This window comes from Cupressus sempervirens, chromosome 6 (genome assembly GCF_028749045.1).
Source record: "Cupressus sempervirens isolate cs-2001-9-10 chromosome 6, ASM2874904v1, whole genome shotgun sequence".
Taxonomy (NCBI): domain Eukaryota; kingdom Viridiplantae; phylum Streptophyta; class Pinopsida; order Cupressales; family Cupressaceae; genus Cupressus; species Cupressus sempervirens.
In genome coordinates this window covers 473,499,696-473,518,361 of record NC_143123.1, presented here as the reverse complement: position 1 = coordinate 473,518,361, position 18,666 = coordinate 473,499,696, and the positions used below count along the sequence as shown (strand labels likewise).

The window sequence follows — 18,666 nt, the reverse complement described above, 5'->3', positions numbered from 1 at the left end:
AATGTAGTTGTGACCATGTGTGTTTTTATATAATTTTGACACCACAGCCACAGTACTGCCACAATATAAACAGTGGATTTAGATGGGTTTCATGGCTCCTTGCATAAAAAAGATAAGCCCTATGTCTATGCTATATTGCTATGTCCCTTTCAGTCTTCAGAGGCTTTTCTCAAGATGTTGAAGCTAACTTGAGTAAAAATCACACAACAATTTCAATGTCTAGAACTGTGGTGAAGGACTGGAATTTCAAGTAATTGGGAGCAATTAATCACAGTGATCTCCTACATTCTTCAAATATGTTTGGTATTAAGGTAAATGCAGAAACCAAACTAGCCCCAGGACATTGTCCTTAAGTTTCATGAAAAAAACTACAATCTATTTATCACTTCTACTTCACAAAATTTGAATAATAATACAAAGTAACAATTCCAGTAGTCATAAAGATCAAACAATTAAAGAGTGGCATACCACTGCAGTACTCCAAAACTGTACAGAATGTATTGTGATCGATCTCAAATATATCCCAGAGCCGCACAATGTGAGGATGAACTAATGTTTTGTGAATATTGTACTCCCGAATCGCATGACGAATATAACTCTGTTTCTTTTCCTCACTCCACTGTACATTCAATCCATGAAGCTTGCAAGCTACATATCTGTACTCAACCAAGTCATATGCCTGGTTGAACCAACCATCTCATATCAGCTCTTTCAACATTTATATCCTTAGGTTAGGCAAGGGTCCACCAAAGAAATGAATATCATGAAATAAAATTAAAATGAAGAAATACGTTTTAAGAATTTCAATCAGTTGCCCAAAGTTATTTGATTGCTATAATGCTTCTTGGCTAACTATTTCTTGAAACAAAAGGATCTAATATATCCTTCAAATAAAAAATATAAGATAAATTCAAACAGAGGCATATAATGTAATTATTTATTATTAATGTGGGTAATGATGATGTGTACCTTGTACACTTCACTAAAACCTCCCTTTCCTAGAAGATTCAACAGTGCATAACGTTGGTTCAAAATTGGGAAATGATTAAAACGAGAACCATCTTCATCTCTGATACGCTTGATCTCACGTATATGCCTCCCCTTTTCCAATTCATACCGGTCCCTCTCTCTAAGTGCCAGGTCCTCTTCCTTGCAACAATTACCATGAAAGAAGTATCTTTAAATTTTAAGAATAGGTTTCCTTTTATTAATTGTTCAATTTCATTTTGTTAGCCTTCAAAAGAACTACTCATAATGACACATACTGAATTATTGAATCAACAGAAGTACTACAATAGCTAATAGAATTAAAAACCCAATTATTGAGCTACGAAACCATTTCATGCATTTTGATCATCTTCTCAAGCCTCAAACTGTAGATATATTAATAGAAATACAAATAGCACTGTTCCTGAACAAGAAACTCATTCTCAAGAATAAACATAAACATAATTGCAATTCTATGGTCGTAGAATCAAGTAAGTAATGTACCCGCTTGATGCTCTGAAGACGGGACTTACATAACTCATCCTGAATCAAGAACTCCTCCTCTGATGTTCCATGTTCACTGTCACTCCCTTCAACCTTGTCTAGAAACAATATGTTCAAAAAATGCTTAGATAATATGGAACTTGATAGAAAAAAATAAGATTATTACTAATGGCCTATGGAAAAAGCATCATAATTGCGACCAAGTTAGTCTCAAAACTCCAAATGGTATATATATGTACTGACTGTAATGTGTCATTGACTTCTTTGGTAGTTGCAATCAGATGATTAAAAACACTTTAACCATAAGGCATGTTAGGATATCCTTTCTAAGAAATAAAAATTTGAAATGCAGAGTATGATAGTGATTAGGTGTGTGCTTGAAATATAGCAAAATAAAAATGCTCTCTCAACAACTCTCCTAAGCTGTAACTTTGATTTTCTAATTTACATGTCTAGCAGACATTGATTAAGTGTTTAGACCATTTCAGTTTACTTATTTCTCTCTATGTGGAAAGCCTGCAAAAAAAAGATTAAAGAAAAGAAAAATGTTTCAGGAATCTTTTCTGAAAGACTATAAAGGTGGAAGTGCAACAAAAATTCAATTTATTGCTGCAACAGAAAAACACTAAAGAGTACACCAAACTGAATTCTTCAACTGACTTTGATCCAAAAATATAATATACCTGAAAACCATTCCAGCAAGCATACGAGAGTGAGAAGAAAACTATTAGAGCATATGATTCAACAATTTCTTTCAACTGGACCAAGGACTTTCAAGGTGAAAAGCTTAATGATAATACAGTGGAGAATGTAGAGAGTATATTTTGCTTCACGATTAAGATGCACTGACTATAATCTTTAACAAATCAAAAAGATCACTGCATCAAATAACTGTTGTTTCTAGAGCTACTGGATGGGAGAAAAACAAAGATGAGCTGAGAATAGGGCATTCTTAAGGTTGTATGCTCGATATATATTTAGAAGAACATAAAAGATAGAAGTTGAATACCCCCTATGCACAAAATATATGATATTGCAAACATCAAATGCTATATTTAAGGCAATCTTCCTGAAGCACCATTCAAGAGCTAAAATCTAATTGGCTTCCTGGCTCTTCACCAGATGCCTTTAAGCTAAACAAATCTAATGCCATATCTCATAATCTTCCCTCTCCATTACAAAATACTACTATTTCTTTCAACATGCATAAGACATGTGACATCTCATCCTACAACAACAATTTCCTCCCAATGAAATGAGATAAAACAAGAAAAGCATGTTCCATAAACTCCTTGACACGTTTATATTAGGAAAGCTATAAAGATCATGTAGAATATAAGTAAGGCATAGAAAGAGAAGAAATCCAAAAGAATTACTTGTAAAAAAAAGAGGAATGTTCTAACCAGTTTGTCTCTTCTTCAGGGATTTTCTGTGCCTTTCAATAGATTCCTTTTGTTCCAGCAAGGACCTCTGAATCAAATACATGGCAGAAAATTGTCAGTACAATAAATATAACATTGTCATGTAGGTGTTCTTTTTAAGAAACATCATAATACTGCTCCACCATGGAACCATCAATATAAATTCAACAATGTCATGTAGGTGTTCTTTTAGAGATTATTATAAAAAATTCCGTACAAGGCAAATTATTCGTTATAAAAAATGATATCTTTGACAGGATAACATGATAGATGGCATGACATGTTACTCATACCACCAGTACCTAGACCGTGTATAATTTGGAATACTCATTTCAAAGCCACAGCATGTTTCTCAACAGAGGTCATATGTGTGTCTATCAAAAAAGGTTATTCCTTGAGGTACCATGAAATGTATTAATAATGGATTTGAGACTGAACCCATTCTCATCAATGCAAAATATCACTAATGAATTTCCTTGAGTTAATAATTTATTATAGCATGTTCCACAGTTTTTGCAGGACAAGAACAGCAGAGGCAGTCCAAGAGGTCCTTTTATGGATATGGCAGTACAAAAATTGATATATAGGAAATTCAAGTTTTTATGAGTTTAGCTATGTATGATATCTAGATTCAATTCTGGACATTCAAATAAGGCATCAAATTTAATAATGGAAACAATAGAAAAAAGTGTTTATGACAGGGATTCATCTCTGGAGATCTGGGTGACATACCAGAGATTCTGGGACTTGGTGACAAAGGGGAGACATCCCCTTTTTGAGGACTTAGAGTCTGCTGCATTTTAGCATAAAATTTAAAAAGGCAACTCATAAAGGGAAAAAATATTGAAAACCCCCTAACAAGCTAAAAGGGAAAGGATCACCATTGCAAATTCAGCACATTGTCTTTACTATTTAACTTTCTAACTGTTCTTATTCTGTTTTTATTATTTCACAAGCCATCCCAAAAAATTGGGAAAATTGTTATCATCCCCACAACGAGATCCCTGCATCTGCCTGTCTTGAAAGCTTGGAGTAGCACTAATTAAAAAAATAATAATTCACATTTTAAGAAGTTACAGAATTATTAAAAGAAAATTTTCATTCTGCTGTTTTCTTTTAATCAAGCATAGATTTTCCCCAAAGGTCTGTTTTGGGGATGCACTCCCAAAATTGTCAAGGGAGGGGTCAAGTCTCCTGCTATCCTCATGTCTCAAGGATTTCACAGACAATGGCGATACAAGATTTGGGTGGAGAAGGGACATGCGGGAGGATGAGAGGACATACATAAAAAGAAAGAGCCTTGCATCTAAGTAAAGCAGATGTAAATGGTACATAGAAAATTACATATACTAGTACAAGTGAAACATATCACCAGGGCCCATTCTTTTGAGTGATCATAATTTCTATGCTAGCACTCACCAAGCATCTATCCAACTTTGACAAAGGATTATCTTTGTCATTATGAGAGAAATTCAATATGCAAAGAACCTCAGTAGATGGGAAGAACCTAGGCTCAACATAATGGAACCGTTTTTTCTAGGCATGTAAGTCCTGGATGTTCTAATTCGGAACAGGCTCACCTGTGATCTAGATTTTGGCAAGTTCACTATCTTTCCATGTGCCAGGAAGCAACAGTGTAAAAGGAAGGTAAGATGTGAAATGTGGTTCCTGCACTGACAATTAATTATAAGTTACGAGGAAATAAACACAAAATCAATATACCATAACACAATAATTTATGTGGGCAAAGCCTTTTCAAGAAAAATCCCCACTCCAAAGCAACTCAATGTATTTCAATACTCAAATGGTTACAATACACTTGCAGAGTCTAAATCTTTACAAGTACCACTAGCAAGAGATCTAGAGCAATTTTGGCAATATGACACCTACAAAACTCACTCTATAACCTCCATCTCTAGAACATAGAAACAATACATGAAACAATCAGATGGTAATCAGGATATCCAGTGCTTAAATACCCTAAATGTCACAACCAAATTTCTAGTCAAAATTTTAAGGCAAAATCCTAAGATGTTCACAAGACAAAAAAAGCATATTCCCCACATCTGTCATAAGCTCATCATAATCCACCCATCAACTAGGAAACTCCATTCTCCATAATCTTTGTTCAAAGATATCCTATTATGTGTCATTACATACATCTTATGTCAGTCATCAAGTGTAACCCTCTCACAACTTTGTTATGCTCTTACATTTATGATGTGGTAGGCCCAACTCTTGAAGACCATAAGTTTTTATCCAAGAAGCCAACCAAAGTCATTTACTTTTAAAATTGAAGACCTCTAAGAGATCCATGGTGATATAACCATCTTTCTTTAACTAAGACTCATTTTGACATTGTTCCAAGGCAAGCATTAACCTCCAGATCCATAAAAATCTCATTTTTGTAATCTATTGCCCAAAAATTGTTCTTAAGACCAAGATGCAAGTTTGAGACACCTTTTCTTACAATGTGGTTGACTATGTCCTTGCTAGCAGATTATTGATTCCCTACATCAGGATCTACGTACCTACAGTCAATTCCCCTTGCCAATCATATCCTTGAGCCCCCCCTCACTCATGATACCATCGCTCTTCACTGTTTACCACGTAAACAATTATACTACTCAAATCTCTCAACTGCTAAGAATTAAGCATTAGATTATTATTTTGAGTTTCAGTAAGTCAGTATTGTCCACATGGTAGAGATTTGGCGAAGTCAAGACTGCAAGTGCCTCCTGATATGATATTTCATTGAGATTTTCAATATTAAACAAAGGAGAGGAATTCTCCTTAAAAAAAATTCCAAGATCTTTTTGTAATTGAAAAAATCGAGAACTAGAGAGTCGGAGACAATAGTAAGTTACTAAACTAACTACAAAAATCAAGAAAAGAAAGTTACTAAAACTGACTGACTGAAAAGAGACTTATTCATATGGTCATTCTACTAAGCATTACGATATTATTTTAATACCCTCTCTAATATTCATTCTATTAACTACCTTAAAAAGACTTGACAACAAACTTTCTATAGAACTTCATCAAGTGACAAGGAACAAAAACAAGTTGAGTATCTTCCAACATGATGTTGGGTAACCAAGCCATCCCTCCCTACTTTTATACAGTGACCACAATCAGCTTCACAAAAGACTTCAATGTTTGTCGATGATAAAGTGGCAAAAAACTTGTTTTTTTAATGGAGGTTCAGCTTTTTCTCCTAGCCTCTTTGGTTAAGAACCAAGGACTGAGGAGAAGCCATTGCATCACACCACCATGATTTTTGTGAAAAAATCATCAGACCCTTGATGCAATGCTGAGATCACACACAATTTTGTGGAAAAAACCGTCAAAAACCTTCGACTGCTTTACAAAAACAGCAACTCCTAATATTTTGTTAAAAATTTGCAAAACAAAAACTCTAGTACATTTGCAAGAACACTGTTTTCCCTAGAAACCCTATGTGCACCACAAAACAATCTGTGGGAAAAAACTTTGAAACCCAGAATTTTGCTAAAAAACATCAAAAGAAGCTGTTGCATAACACCACCATGATTTTGTGGAAAAATCATCAGACCCTTGATGCAATGAGGTCACACACAATTTTGTGGAAAAAACCGTCAAAAACCTTCCACTGCTTTACAAAAACAGCAAACTCCTAATATTTTGTTAAAAATTTGCAAAACAAAAACTCTAGCACATTTGCAAGAACACTGTTTTCCCTAGAAACCCTCTGTGCACCACAAAACAATCTGCAGGTTACTATGATTTTTGTTATAAAAAAAATCATCAAAACATTTTGTCAAAGATGAAAAAACCATAATTTTCTAAAAAGTCATCAAAAACCTTTGTTTTGTGGAAAAAAGGTTTAAAACCCAGAATTTTAAAAAATCATCGAAGACCAGTAAAACCCATGTCAAAGAAAACCAGAATTTTTGGAAAAATTCTGCATATCAGAAAAAAGGAGCAACCCTCAATCACAAGAAATGAAAACCCTTGCAGATCTAACAAAAACTTCATTTTTGTAGTGAAAAATGAAAACCGATAAACACATCTGCAGAAACCAAAAATTTTGTTTTAAAATATCATCAGAAAACTGAGATCCCTCAATTTTGAATCTTGATTACAAAATTAAACAAGAAATCTTTTAAAAATCTCCTCATGAAATGTTTTCAGGAAAAACCACAAATTTTGTTCTATAGAAAACTCCGCCAAGAGAACCCCACAGTATTTTTTAAGGAATTGACCAAAAAAAAAATTCAAAATTTCTAGGTAATTAAAACCAAAAAATCTATTGGAAAATTTGCCAAAAACCAACCTATCTCTAATGGTATGAAATAATAATTGATTGAGAACAATATAAAACGAAGGAGAGGAATACTACTTAAATAAACAGTTACAAGAAGATCTTTTGGTAATGAAAACCATCACGAAAGAAAGGCAGAATAGTAAGGTACTGAAATAACAAACATAAAGAGCAGAAAGTTACTAAAAACTGACTGACTTAAAAGAAAGTTACTTGCAGAACTGTTTTATTAAATTTTAAAATATTATTTTAATACTATACTAGCCTATTTAAAAGTTCCTATCTCTTAAGATTGGCTCCAATGAAGCGGGCATGGTAAATTAGAGTGAGTATAGCACAGCTCACCCAGGTTTGGTTCTTAAGTTGCCTTGCCAATTGGTAATCACCTGATCAACATTGCCTTTTGCATGGTATGTAGTTTAAAGTAATTTTAGTGTAAGTGTACAGGAGCAAATATGAGACTTACAGATTCTACCAAACTACATAGTAAGTTCTCCATTTGGGATGACTTTCTGGTGTGTCTAGATGGAAAAGTGGCGGACAACAAGGTGAAGAATTTGCTTTGTACTTATTTCCTACCTGAGGAACTTAAATTCTTTTGCCTGATCTAAAGTTTGCGGTCGAAATCTATTGGTCATGTACATTACAAACCTCTAGAGGCCACAAGTTCATTCAATTTTTCAATGGTTGCCAATAGTGTTATTCTTGCAAAACTGGGAATTACTAAATGGGCTTAACTTTAATAATTGTCAAACCAATGCTCTTCTATAAAATAAGGGAAAAAACACACATGGATAGCATAAGTCTCTTAGATAAATGGTTTTTGAAGGTTTTGTGGTAGTGTAGGTAAATGAGAATTGTTTCCCTTGTAATGTTATCTCTCATTTTTTGGTTCTTGGCTTCTTTCAGTTGTTGGACTATTGGTATTGTTGCTGTTTTTGTTAGTTGTTTGGCTTTGCCTTACTGCAGAATTCTCTTTTGTAGCTTGTCCCTTACGTCACAGGTCTAGAGTTTAGTTAGACTACTATTGGGATAGTTTTTGGTACAATTCATCTTGGGTGGTATTGTTTATAGGTTTTATAAAATTGTCTATATAATGGTAGTTCAATGATTTCATTGCATCAAAAATGGTATAATCAATGTGAGCTGCATTATACGTGGAGTTCAACACCTTCGACCTTATTTTAATTAAAGAGGGAAATCTATATTTTTAAAATGGAGAAAAATAGTAAATTCTCTACTAAGAAATTTATATGCATAGAGATATTTTCTGTCATCATCTAGAAATAGTGCATGTTATCAAAGCAAGTTAAAGCCAAATTGTACCATTTTGTTTAAGATAGGGTCCAATTTTCCTTCTTCAATACAGGAGTGATTAATTGCAATGTCATTGAAAGTATGTCTCAAAATCCAAAAGTGTCAAAAAAATAAAAATGTACCAATTGTAACTAAACACACTATCATTTGCACACAACATCCACTTTGGGAAGGTCAATGTGGTCATTCTAAAACAAAGCCTCAAAGCCATATTTTCTAAAAAGGAAGCCTCCCAAAGGATGGCAGCATAGGGAATTGGAGAACATTGAAGATCCTCTATTAAGTCACTAACAACAAAGCCACAACTTCGTATTAATGGTAAACGAATTTGTGCCGAAATGACTAAAGCAGAATTGTTTCCCAAGTGGCAATAATGACCATCTAATATAATCTCTTGATAGAGTAGCAGTGGTCAATAATAATGATAGTTGCATACCCAACAACAAGGACTTAGTCCTTGAACTTTTTATGTTGGATGGTATTCTATTTGCCTTTCTAATTGGATGTGCTTGTGCCCCATCACATTTGTTGAGCGATAGTGAATGGATGTGTGCCCCTACACAAATTTGTTGTATAGCCTCAGATGAAAGTGTTTGTCACTATCTTGATTCCATGGGTAGATGCATTTGGATAAAGTCCACAAAGGTCAAGCCAATTGGAGATGCATAATGAGGCAAGTGATCACAAGTAGATTTGTATACCTATGATAGTGAGATGTCTCCTTTCTGCAAAAGAATTTAACAAATAAATAATAGAATATGATTATGAAGACAAAATTGCAAAAGCATGGATATTTTAAGGAAGCCTGATGAAAACCATCAGTATATCATCATTAGCAATCAACATATTGATTAATAGTCCATCACCATAAGGCTTGGAAAATGAATATCAGGAGTTTTACACATCATTAAACTATCCAATTGTCAGTGGGAATCTTAAACATCCTAAGACAGATATTAATATTCAATCATCACAGAATATCAGGCAGTCATCTTAATCACTCCTATCATCCACTGTTCATGTTAAATGGCATATCAGGGCACTCTCTCAGGCATCATTGCCATATGGTCTTCAATAACATATTATCTATGCATAGAATGAGAATACAAGCTATTGAGATCCTTGAGAGCATCGTTCCATTGGTGGGATAACCGATAACTATTAAGACATAAAGGTGTGACTTAATTTGTGAACTTGTCCGTGAAGATTATTCAGTGTTAGCTACGTAACACAATGAAGGTTGACTCCGAACCGCACAAAGGAAAGATTGACACTAAGTATAATCAATGAAGAAATCAACCTTAGTATAAGAAGCATTAACAGTGACTTAAAAGAGTTATATGATCAGTGGTTAAGGACATTGTTGAGAGCCATATGACAAGTCAATGCTTGGGGAGATAATCATCACCCCATTTATTTGATAGCATGTAAATATTTATAAACTGGCACAGTAATGACCAGACTATGAAGATAGCAGCAGACAGATAAAATTACTAATGCTTACTTTACATTTCAAAAGGAAGCAACACAACAGTAGTAACACGTGAGTTTTCAGTGATTATATTAGGAGATTTGGTTATCAATTAATCAGGGACTGTTGATTGAATATAAGCAATGGTCTGAAAACATTTGTACACCTAAATGATTGTCACTTAGAGCATGGACAAAGATTGATATGGGAACACTTACTTGCAAAGGGGTGGGATCATGTTTAGGAAGTGACTACTAAAGAAGATTCACAACCCTTTTAGAGACACAAGCGTTGTAAAAAGGTACATGAAAGATATTAAAGGCCCTGCAACCCATTCCAAGCAAGCATTGAATCAGAATTCATTATATATATAGATTACGAATCAAAAGAAGGGATCACATGGAAAGATCAGATATTACTATTTCTTTATGATCAAAGGTTCACAGATTATTAAATATATATTAGTCACTTATAAAATGGGAGGACCATACATTTGAAGAGACAAAGGAAATTGTTAATGCATTGGTAGCTGCAAAAAAGATTTCTGGTCCTTTCTTTTCCTGATTGGAAGCTCGTTGATCATTATTTGCTGGTGACTTGCTAGAATGTCGTGGACTCATTCTTATGTTTGGCATTGAGATTTCTCTGTCGTTCTGCATCTTCATTCTCTAGCTGACTGGGCATTACTAGTGTGCAAGCATGGCAGTCTTTATGTGTTCTTTATCACCATTGGTGGTTAGTAAAGGCTCGGCGTTCCTTTTATACCATTATTCTCTCCTTGCTGGCATCTGTTTATCATATGAAGTCGGTGGTCTCTTTAATATGCAGAGCATTTTTGTCAAACTTGTTACATCCCAATTTTTGACCTAATTTCAAATATAGCTGTTGAGGTTCACATGAAGTTAGTTGGCAGTTTAATTTGTTATAATCTGGCAAAATGGTAAGATAGCTAGTCATTATGATTTCAAGTGAAGATAACATGCTAGTTGATCGTTAATCACAAATTCATGGAATTGAGATTGTTACAAACGTAAATCGCAAAATACTTGATTGATTAAACAGAGATCAAAATGATCTATACATACAAAAGGAGAGTCGAATACAATAGAAACATTCTATTCTAGACTACACCTAAATATTAGAAACATTCTAATATTTACAATAAGCTACAATAGTGAGCATTAAAGATTATTCTAATACCCCCCCTTAATGCTCAATCTATTTACTACACCAATAGATCCCCTGAATTTAACAAACTTGTCAGGACCAAGGGGTTTTGTGAAAATATCTGTTGGTTGCTCTGAGGTAGGGACATAGAGTAACTGAATAGAGCCATCTTCTACTAACTGTTGGATATAATGGCAATGGAGCTCTATGTGCTTGGTTCGTTCATGAAACACTGGGCTTTTGGCAAGTTTGAGTGCTGCCTGATTGTCTGAAAACAAAGAAGTCGGACCTAATTGAAGAATATGCATATTTGCAAGCATCTGACGGAGCCAAACTGCTTCACAAGCTGCCTTGATAGCTCCTCTATATTCTACTTCTGTCGAGGAGATTGCATGTGCCTGTTGCTTCTTACTGGTCCAGGTAACTGCTACAGATCCGATACTGAACACATAGCCAGAAGTAGATTTCCTGTCATCAGCTGAGCTGGCCCAATCAGAATCGGTGAATCCACTGAGCTAAGGAGTAGTACTCCTTGTGTAAAGAAGACCATAATCTGAAGTACCATGTACATAGCATAACACACGTTTCACTGCAATCCAATGATCAGTCTTGGGGTTCGTCATGAACCGTGAGATGTAGCTGACTGCAAAACTGATATCAGGGCTAGTAGTAGTAAGGTAGATGAGACTACCTACTAGCTGCCTGAAGAGTGTTTCATCTACAGGAGGAGAATCAAATTGTGCGGACAATTTCATACCAGTCTCCATAGGAGTGGAGGCAGGTTTGCAATCCTGCATACGAAACCTGTCAAGCAAATTTCTAGCATACTTGGACTGAGACAAAAAAATACTGTTGTCAGTCTACCAAACCTCAATACCTAAACAATAATGAAGCAATTCGAGATCAGTCATATCAAAAGTTCTGCATAGATCCTATTTGATATCTGAAATCAAATGTTCGGAACTCCCAGTAATGATCAGATCATCCACATAGACAACAAGAAAAAGAATATCATTACCAGAGTGTTTAATATACAGATTATTGTCTGACGGGCTGCGCTGAAATCCCTAATGAACCAAGTACTGATCAATCTTTATGTATCGAGCCTGAGGGGTCTGTTTAAGACCACAAATGGCCTTTTGGAATCTACATACTTTTGCTTCTGAACCGGCAACCTTGAAACCTGGGGGTTGCATCATGTAGACTACTTCCTGTAATTCACCATTGAGAAAAGCACTCTTTACATCCATCTGATGAACTTTCCAACCATACTGAGCTACAATAGCAAGAAGAATGAAAATAGTGCTCATCTTGGTTGTCAGAGCAAAGATCTCCTCATAGCCAATGCCTTCGCGCTGGGTGAATCCTCGAGCAACAAGTTTGGCTTTGTGTTTGTCCAAGGTACCATCTGCATGGTACTTGACCTTATGGACCCATTTACAGTTAATGGGTTTCTTCCCAGGAGGAAGATCTGAAAGAACCCAGGTGTGATTCTTTTGAAGACTCTGAAGCTCAACATCCATTGCCTGTTCCCATTCTGGAATTCCTTTGGCCTCTGCATATGTATGGGGCTCAGAGATACTGTGGATGTTGGCCAGAAGCGCAACATTAACTATGTTGTGCTGAATGCTTTTATTTCTGGAGGTTCTACCCTCAATGAGTTCATTAGGACGAAGATCATTAATCATTTGAGCCCACCATTTTGGCCGAAGGGTCGAGGAGCCAATATCAGATGCTATCGGAATACCTGGATGAGGAATAGAAGCAGGAGCTGTATTATCGGGAAGTGGTTGAGGAGTTGTATTATCAATAGCATCAAATGACTCATATTAAATAGAAGAACCCAAGTCAAAGATTGCTAAAGACTGAATCTCGAAATGCAGTGGGGAGGCAGAGAGTGGAAATGGTCCGAATTCCTCATCAAACACAACATCACGACTGAAGATTAAACGATCAATATTTACATCAATCAATCTGCAGGCCTTATGTGTGTGACTGTATCTTGTAAACATGAGTTTATGGCTTTTGGAATCCAACTTAGTGCATTTGGCATCAAGAATCCATACATATGCTAGAGAGCCAAAAACTTTCAAATGGTTGATCCTAGGTTTGTGACTAGACTAGGCTTCCTCAGGAGTCTTATGGTTAACTACAAGGGTGGGTGACCGATTAAGAAGATAGACAGCTATGGATATGCTTCTGCCCATATTTTTTGGGAACATTTCTATGTTCTAGCATAGCCCCAGCCATTTCTGTGATGGTACAGTTTCGATGCTCTGCAACACCATTTTGCTGAGGGGTGTGAGGTGTGGTGAACTGACGTCTAATGCCATGAGTAGTATAGAAGGCAGAGAAGGCAGAAGAATAGAATCCCCCCCCCCCCCCATTATCAGTCCTAAGAGTATGGATGGAGGAACCAGACTCTTTTTCTACTAGAGCTTTAAACTGCTGAAATACAGGAAAAGCATTTGATTTTTGCTTAAGAAAATATACCCACATTTTACAACTGAAATCATCCACAAAGAGTAAGAAGTACCTATTCCCAGTAACAGAAGGAGTATTCATAGGCTCACATACATCAGCGTCGACCAGCTGGAGTACTTTAGATGCCCGCCATGATTCACCATCCTTAAATGGTGTCCTATGTTGCTTACCTGCTTGGCAAGCTCCACAAACGCGATGGTTCTGGGTCTGGATATTAGGTAGGCCATGGACTAAATTATCCCGAGCCAGTGGTGCTAGATATTGAATATTCAGGTGACCATATTGCTGATGTCAGAGGCTGCTGAGAGCGGATGATTTGGTGATGAAGGTATGCTCAAGGGAATCGCCTAAATCTACAAGCCTATAAATACCATGATCCTCAAGACTGACAGCAAGTGTAGTGCGAGAAGCATGATCAATAATCAAACACTTATTTCCACTGAAAACGATATCCAACTGAGGGGAGTGCTTTATAATCTAACTAACAGACAGAAGATTATGTTTCATGCCAAGAATATAACATACATTAAGGAACACAAGTTTTTTTCCTTCGAACTGAATCTGAACATTGCCCTTGCCGACAATATCGTATTCTTCACCGCCTCCAAAGATTATTGAGTCAGAATAAAGAGTGAACTCAACAAACCAATCACGCCTATGAGTGAAATGTCGAGAGGCACCGAAATCTATGTACCAAACAAAAGATTTCACATGATCTACAGGTATGCTGGCCATAAAGGCATGATAGATAGATTCTTTCTGCTCTAACTATTGAGCAACATTCGCTTGTCTTTTAATTGACTCTGACTTCTGATGTTGCTGATACAGATGCTCATAATATGTGAATATCTCAAATGGCACAAACTTCGAGGTGATAAAATAAAAGACCCAAAAAAATCGGAGTACACAAACGAGAGCTCGAAAAACCCAGAAATAATATGTTGTCGGAATCCAGATCCACTAGCTCAAAAATTGAGGCACAAAAATCGAGGCACCCACAAAATTCTGATGAAGACCCATTTGAGATCTCGAAAAACCCACCAAGAAGATCTAAACAAAAAAAATTTTGAGGTCAGAAAACTAGGGTTTTGAGCAAAATAATAGTCGGATTTGCAAGATTGGATGATGGCTTCTAAGTGCAGACGCAAGCCGACCGAAATTAAGCCGCGATTTGCAAAGTTCGGCCCCCAAAATCGCGTGTTTGTAGAGAAAATGTCCATGTTTTTACATATTTGAAAAAATGACCTCCAGATTTCTGATTTACAGACTGAGCCACGGGTTTCTAAGAAAAAAAACGATAGAAAACAAATCCATAATTTTCCAAGAACGCCAGTAGCTGAAGACACAATTTACACAGAGGATTTAAATCCTAGCCGAAACTTAGATGCGCACAGATAAATTTCTCAAAGAAGTAGAAATTCTAGATGGGCTATAGAGAAATCCTTAGAAATAATTTCAAAAAATTTAGCAGATAATTTCGAAAGAAATTATAAATTTTTCGAAAAAATCCTTATAAAGGCTATGATACCATGTTACAAACATAAATGGCAGAATACTTGATTGATTAAACAAAGATCAAAATGATCTATATATACAAAAGGAGAGTCGAATAGAATAGAAGCATTCTATTCTAGACTACACCTAAATATTAAAAACATTCTAATATTTACAATAAGCTACAATAGTGAGCATTAAAGACTATTCTAATAGAGATGAAGGTTAACCGTTGTGATTATTTATGATTAAATAATTTATAATTTAATTACGGAGAATTTCCTTACAGAAAACATGTCGAAGGGGTGGAAGCATTGTTAGAAAATAATTAGGCAGGAGCATCACCATTATTGAGCAAATGGGTTAAGTACTTGGTAAGTTGAAACAGAATACATCTATGGGACCCGCATGAGCTATTTAAATAAATAAATTGAGAGATAATTGGGTTTAAATATAAAAAGTACCTTAAAGGATTTTAATTTATGTGCATATAATATAAAAATGATTTGGCACCATTATAATTTAATAATTTAATAAAGTGATGTTTATAAGTGCATATAAGATTTTATTAATATTTGAATTATAATAACATTTGAATTATTATAATCTTCGAATTACAACTTTCCAACTCTATTCTTTCCAATTTAATATTCTTTGCTTTTAAATGATAACACTTGGCATAATTAATCGATTTAATATTTGGCAATTTGAATGGTCTTATAATCTTTCCAACTTCTCTTTCAACCTTTTCTTTTCTTTTCTCAATCGATTTAATATTTGGTATTCCAATAGTTTTCTTGATAACCGATGGTAGCCAAAGGGTCGCGGCTGACCATTGAAAGAATACCATGAATCGATTTGGAGTCAACTTCCTTCTTTTCTGTCTACATTTTCTTCAGTCTCTCTTTCCATCTGCTCTGATTTCTTTCCAAGCCAAGTGAGAGCAATCTCAAAAATATATAACCATTCAGAAGTTCTTGATTCCATATCATTACTTCACCCTTCAAATCTATCAACGACAGGAACTCAAAGAACATAGAATACTTAGCAGGTGACCAAGAATTCTGGCCGCAAAAGGAAGAAGGCCGATACTGTTTGCAGATCACGTGATTATCTTTGCTAAGTCCAAAGAGACCTTAGTCGGCTTTCTTTACTTTCTCATTTAAAAATTGTACCAAGAAATCAGTATTTTTGTTTGAAACGTTTACCTTTGAATATTTGTTGCTGCTGTATAATATAAACAGTGAACTGTATGGATAGTATATTTGATGCATAACTTTCAACCTTTCATCCATAGTCGGAATTACATACAAACCAATACCTTGCTTGTACATTGAAATCTCTCTCTCTTCACCCGAACTTACATTGTGGGTGTCTATTCGGCTGCCTCCTCTTTGCTTTTTTTTCTATTGACTTGGATTTTATCAGGTTTCGATTGCTACTAAGTGATCTGCCCAAATGAGCTTTCATGTTTATTTGTATTGATGTCGAACTGCATCTCGATATTCTCTGAAAATAGTGTATTCATTACATAGGCATTATGGGACTTTGGCCTGATGAAACATATATGCAGATAAGTATCTTTGATCTAGTGATTATTTTGAGCAGAGAAATGAATAGAAAGTGTAGTCGAATATCCAACGTGTTTATGAATCCAATCATTTAAATAATCCCGAGCTTACACCAATTATGTAGCCCATTGAAACTGAGATAATCTTGATTATTGGAATGAATCCATATGATAGCAAAGCTTTAACATATTACCAGTCACAAAATTAGAATATATCGACACTGAGGAATTCACCTGGTAGAGAGGCCAAAGAATGGTGAAGAGTTGAAGATTTAACCTGTAAACAAAATCAAGAAATCAGATTTGAATAATGAATTATTATTAGCTCATGCTTGATCCTGTAGTTGTAATCTTTTGTTGCCAAATCGTATGGTGTGTTAAATACCAGGATGCTCAGTGGATGGCAAGATGACCCCTGTCTATTCCGGATAGGAAGGGCCTTTCTTGTTGGAGATCATATGGGGATAAGATTTGGTCCGAGGTTGGGTGGTTAAGCCCCTGACAATGTTTCACCTCTCCATAAGTTACCGAGCGTGCATCGGCCAAAGATAAGTCATACATTCAATTAGTTGTCAAAAAACAGGTATTATCACTGTTATGATTAAGAAGGTAAGATTAATTGAGTTATTTCATCATTACATCTAGATGCAAGAGATAAATTTAAGGATTGATTTTAAGCATATTTTCTAATCTTGAGTTATTGCCACAATTAAGTAATCGGAAGGAAAGGAATGTTACAGTGGTATCTGAAGCCCTAATTTGATTCAATGGTAACTTGAACCCTAAATGATACAGTGGTATCGGAGGCCCTAATTGAATCAGTGGTATCAAAAGCCCTAAATGATCCAATGGTAATCGATGCCCTAATTGATACAATGGTATGTGATGCCCTAATTTTAAATATAATGGTATTTAATTGTAATCATCATTTGTTTTTGAGATAGTGGTTTTTAGATGGTAGTCGTCATGTGATATTGTTAAAGTGGTATTTATGGGCTAACCCGAGTAGTTGCAGAAGCATCCCTAGTTTTGATTTCGATCTCAGATTTCATGGTATGTGGTTTTTAACTTCTATAGTAATTTTCATTTGATGGTGTTTTAAATTTTTAGTTAAGAAAATTTTGTTTAACTGATTTAAATATCAATCCCTTTTCATATGATCAAAACTGATTTGACTAACTTCCTATGAAGATGAAGTGATAACTATATCTCTTGAGTGTATTTGTTGTTAATTTAGACCCAGGAAAACGGTATGTTACAAAACTTCTCTGTTGTCTGCTACTCTTCATCATTGGTTTTCTTGCATCCAAGAGTCAGTTTTATAGTTTCTCTGAGACATTGTTATTAAATAGCTGCATGCATCATCGGGACAGCGTAGCGTTTTGGTGGAAAAAGCTTCAATATAATGTTTTTGTCATTTCTGAGATAGCAGTGTGTATATTTGATGTTAGTACTTCTTTGAGTTGTTTTTAGCAGAGTAACGTGACTCACCGCGAGTCAAGCAAGTCACGCGAGTCAGTGAGCTACGACCACCTAACCGAGTCATAATGACCCGTGTCTCGCGAGTAGCGAGTCAGGTGGCATGACTCGCGAGTCACGTGGTGACTCGCCTAACTCAGGCTACTTGACTTGGCCGCGGCAGCATAAAATCAGTTGGCTTAAAATAATAATTTTTGCATACTTTTTTAATGTTTTTTCTCTTCTTACTCACTCTTATAACCCTAAAAGGGCTTCCATAACACTCTATTGTGAGAAGAAGAAAAAGAGAGAGGTAGAAGAGATATAGAGTGTCTTTGTTTTGCAACCAGATGAAAGGAAGAGGAGAAAAGCTTGCATTTGTGACATTGGAGCTTTTATTTAGATCATCAAGGAGTTTATAGGAGCTCTTCTCAACACTTCCCAAAGCATTTGAAAGAGGTAAGAGTTGATTTTTTAGATTTTGATGATT

At 35.5% G+C, this 18,666-nt stretch overlaps 1 protein-coding gene across 5 annotated transcripts in view; it reads right to left on the bottom strand.

The window, feature by feature from the left end:
• Positions 1 to 18,666, bottom strand: part of TSL (Protein kinase superfamily protein) — a 131,086-nt gene that overhangs the window by 25,941 nt on the left and 86,479 nt on the right. For all 5 annotated transcript variants that reach the window (XM_089788611.1, XM_089788612.1, XM_089788613.1 and 2 more), the window contains 4 exons: positions 2,895 to 2,961; positions 1,492 to 1,589; positions 970 to 1,149; positions 469 to 679 (listed from right to left, as the gene is read on the bottom strand). In XM_089788611.1, coding sequence (XP_089644737.1) covers positions 469 to 679; positions 970 to 1,149; positions 1,492 to 1,589; positions 2,895 to 2,961 — 556 coding nt within the window. The remainder of the gene's footprint in view (positions 1 to 468; positions 680 to 969; positions 1,150 to 1,491; positions 1,590 to 2,894; positions 2,962 to 18,666) is intronic.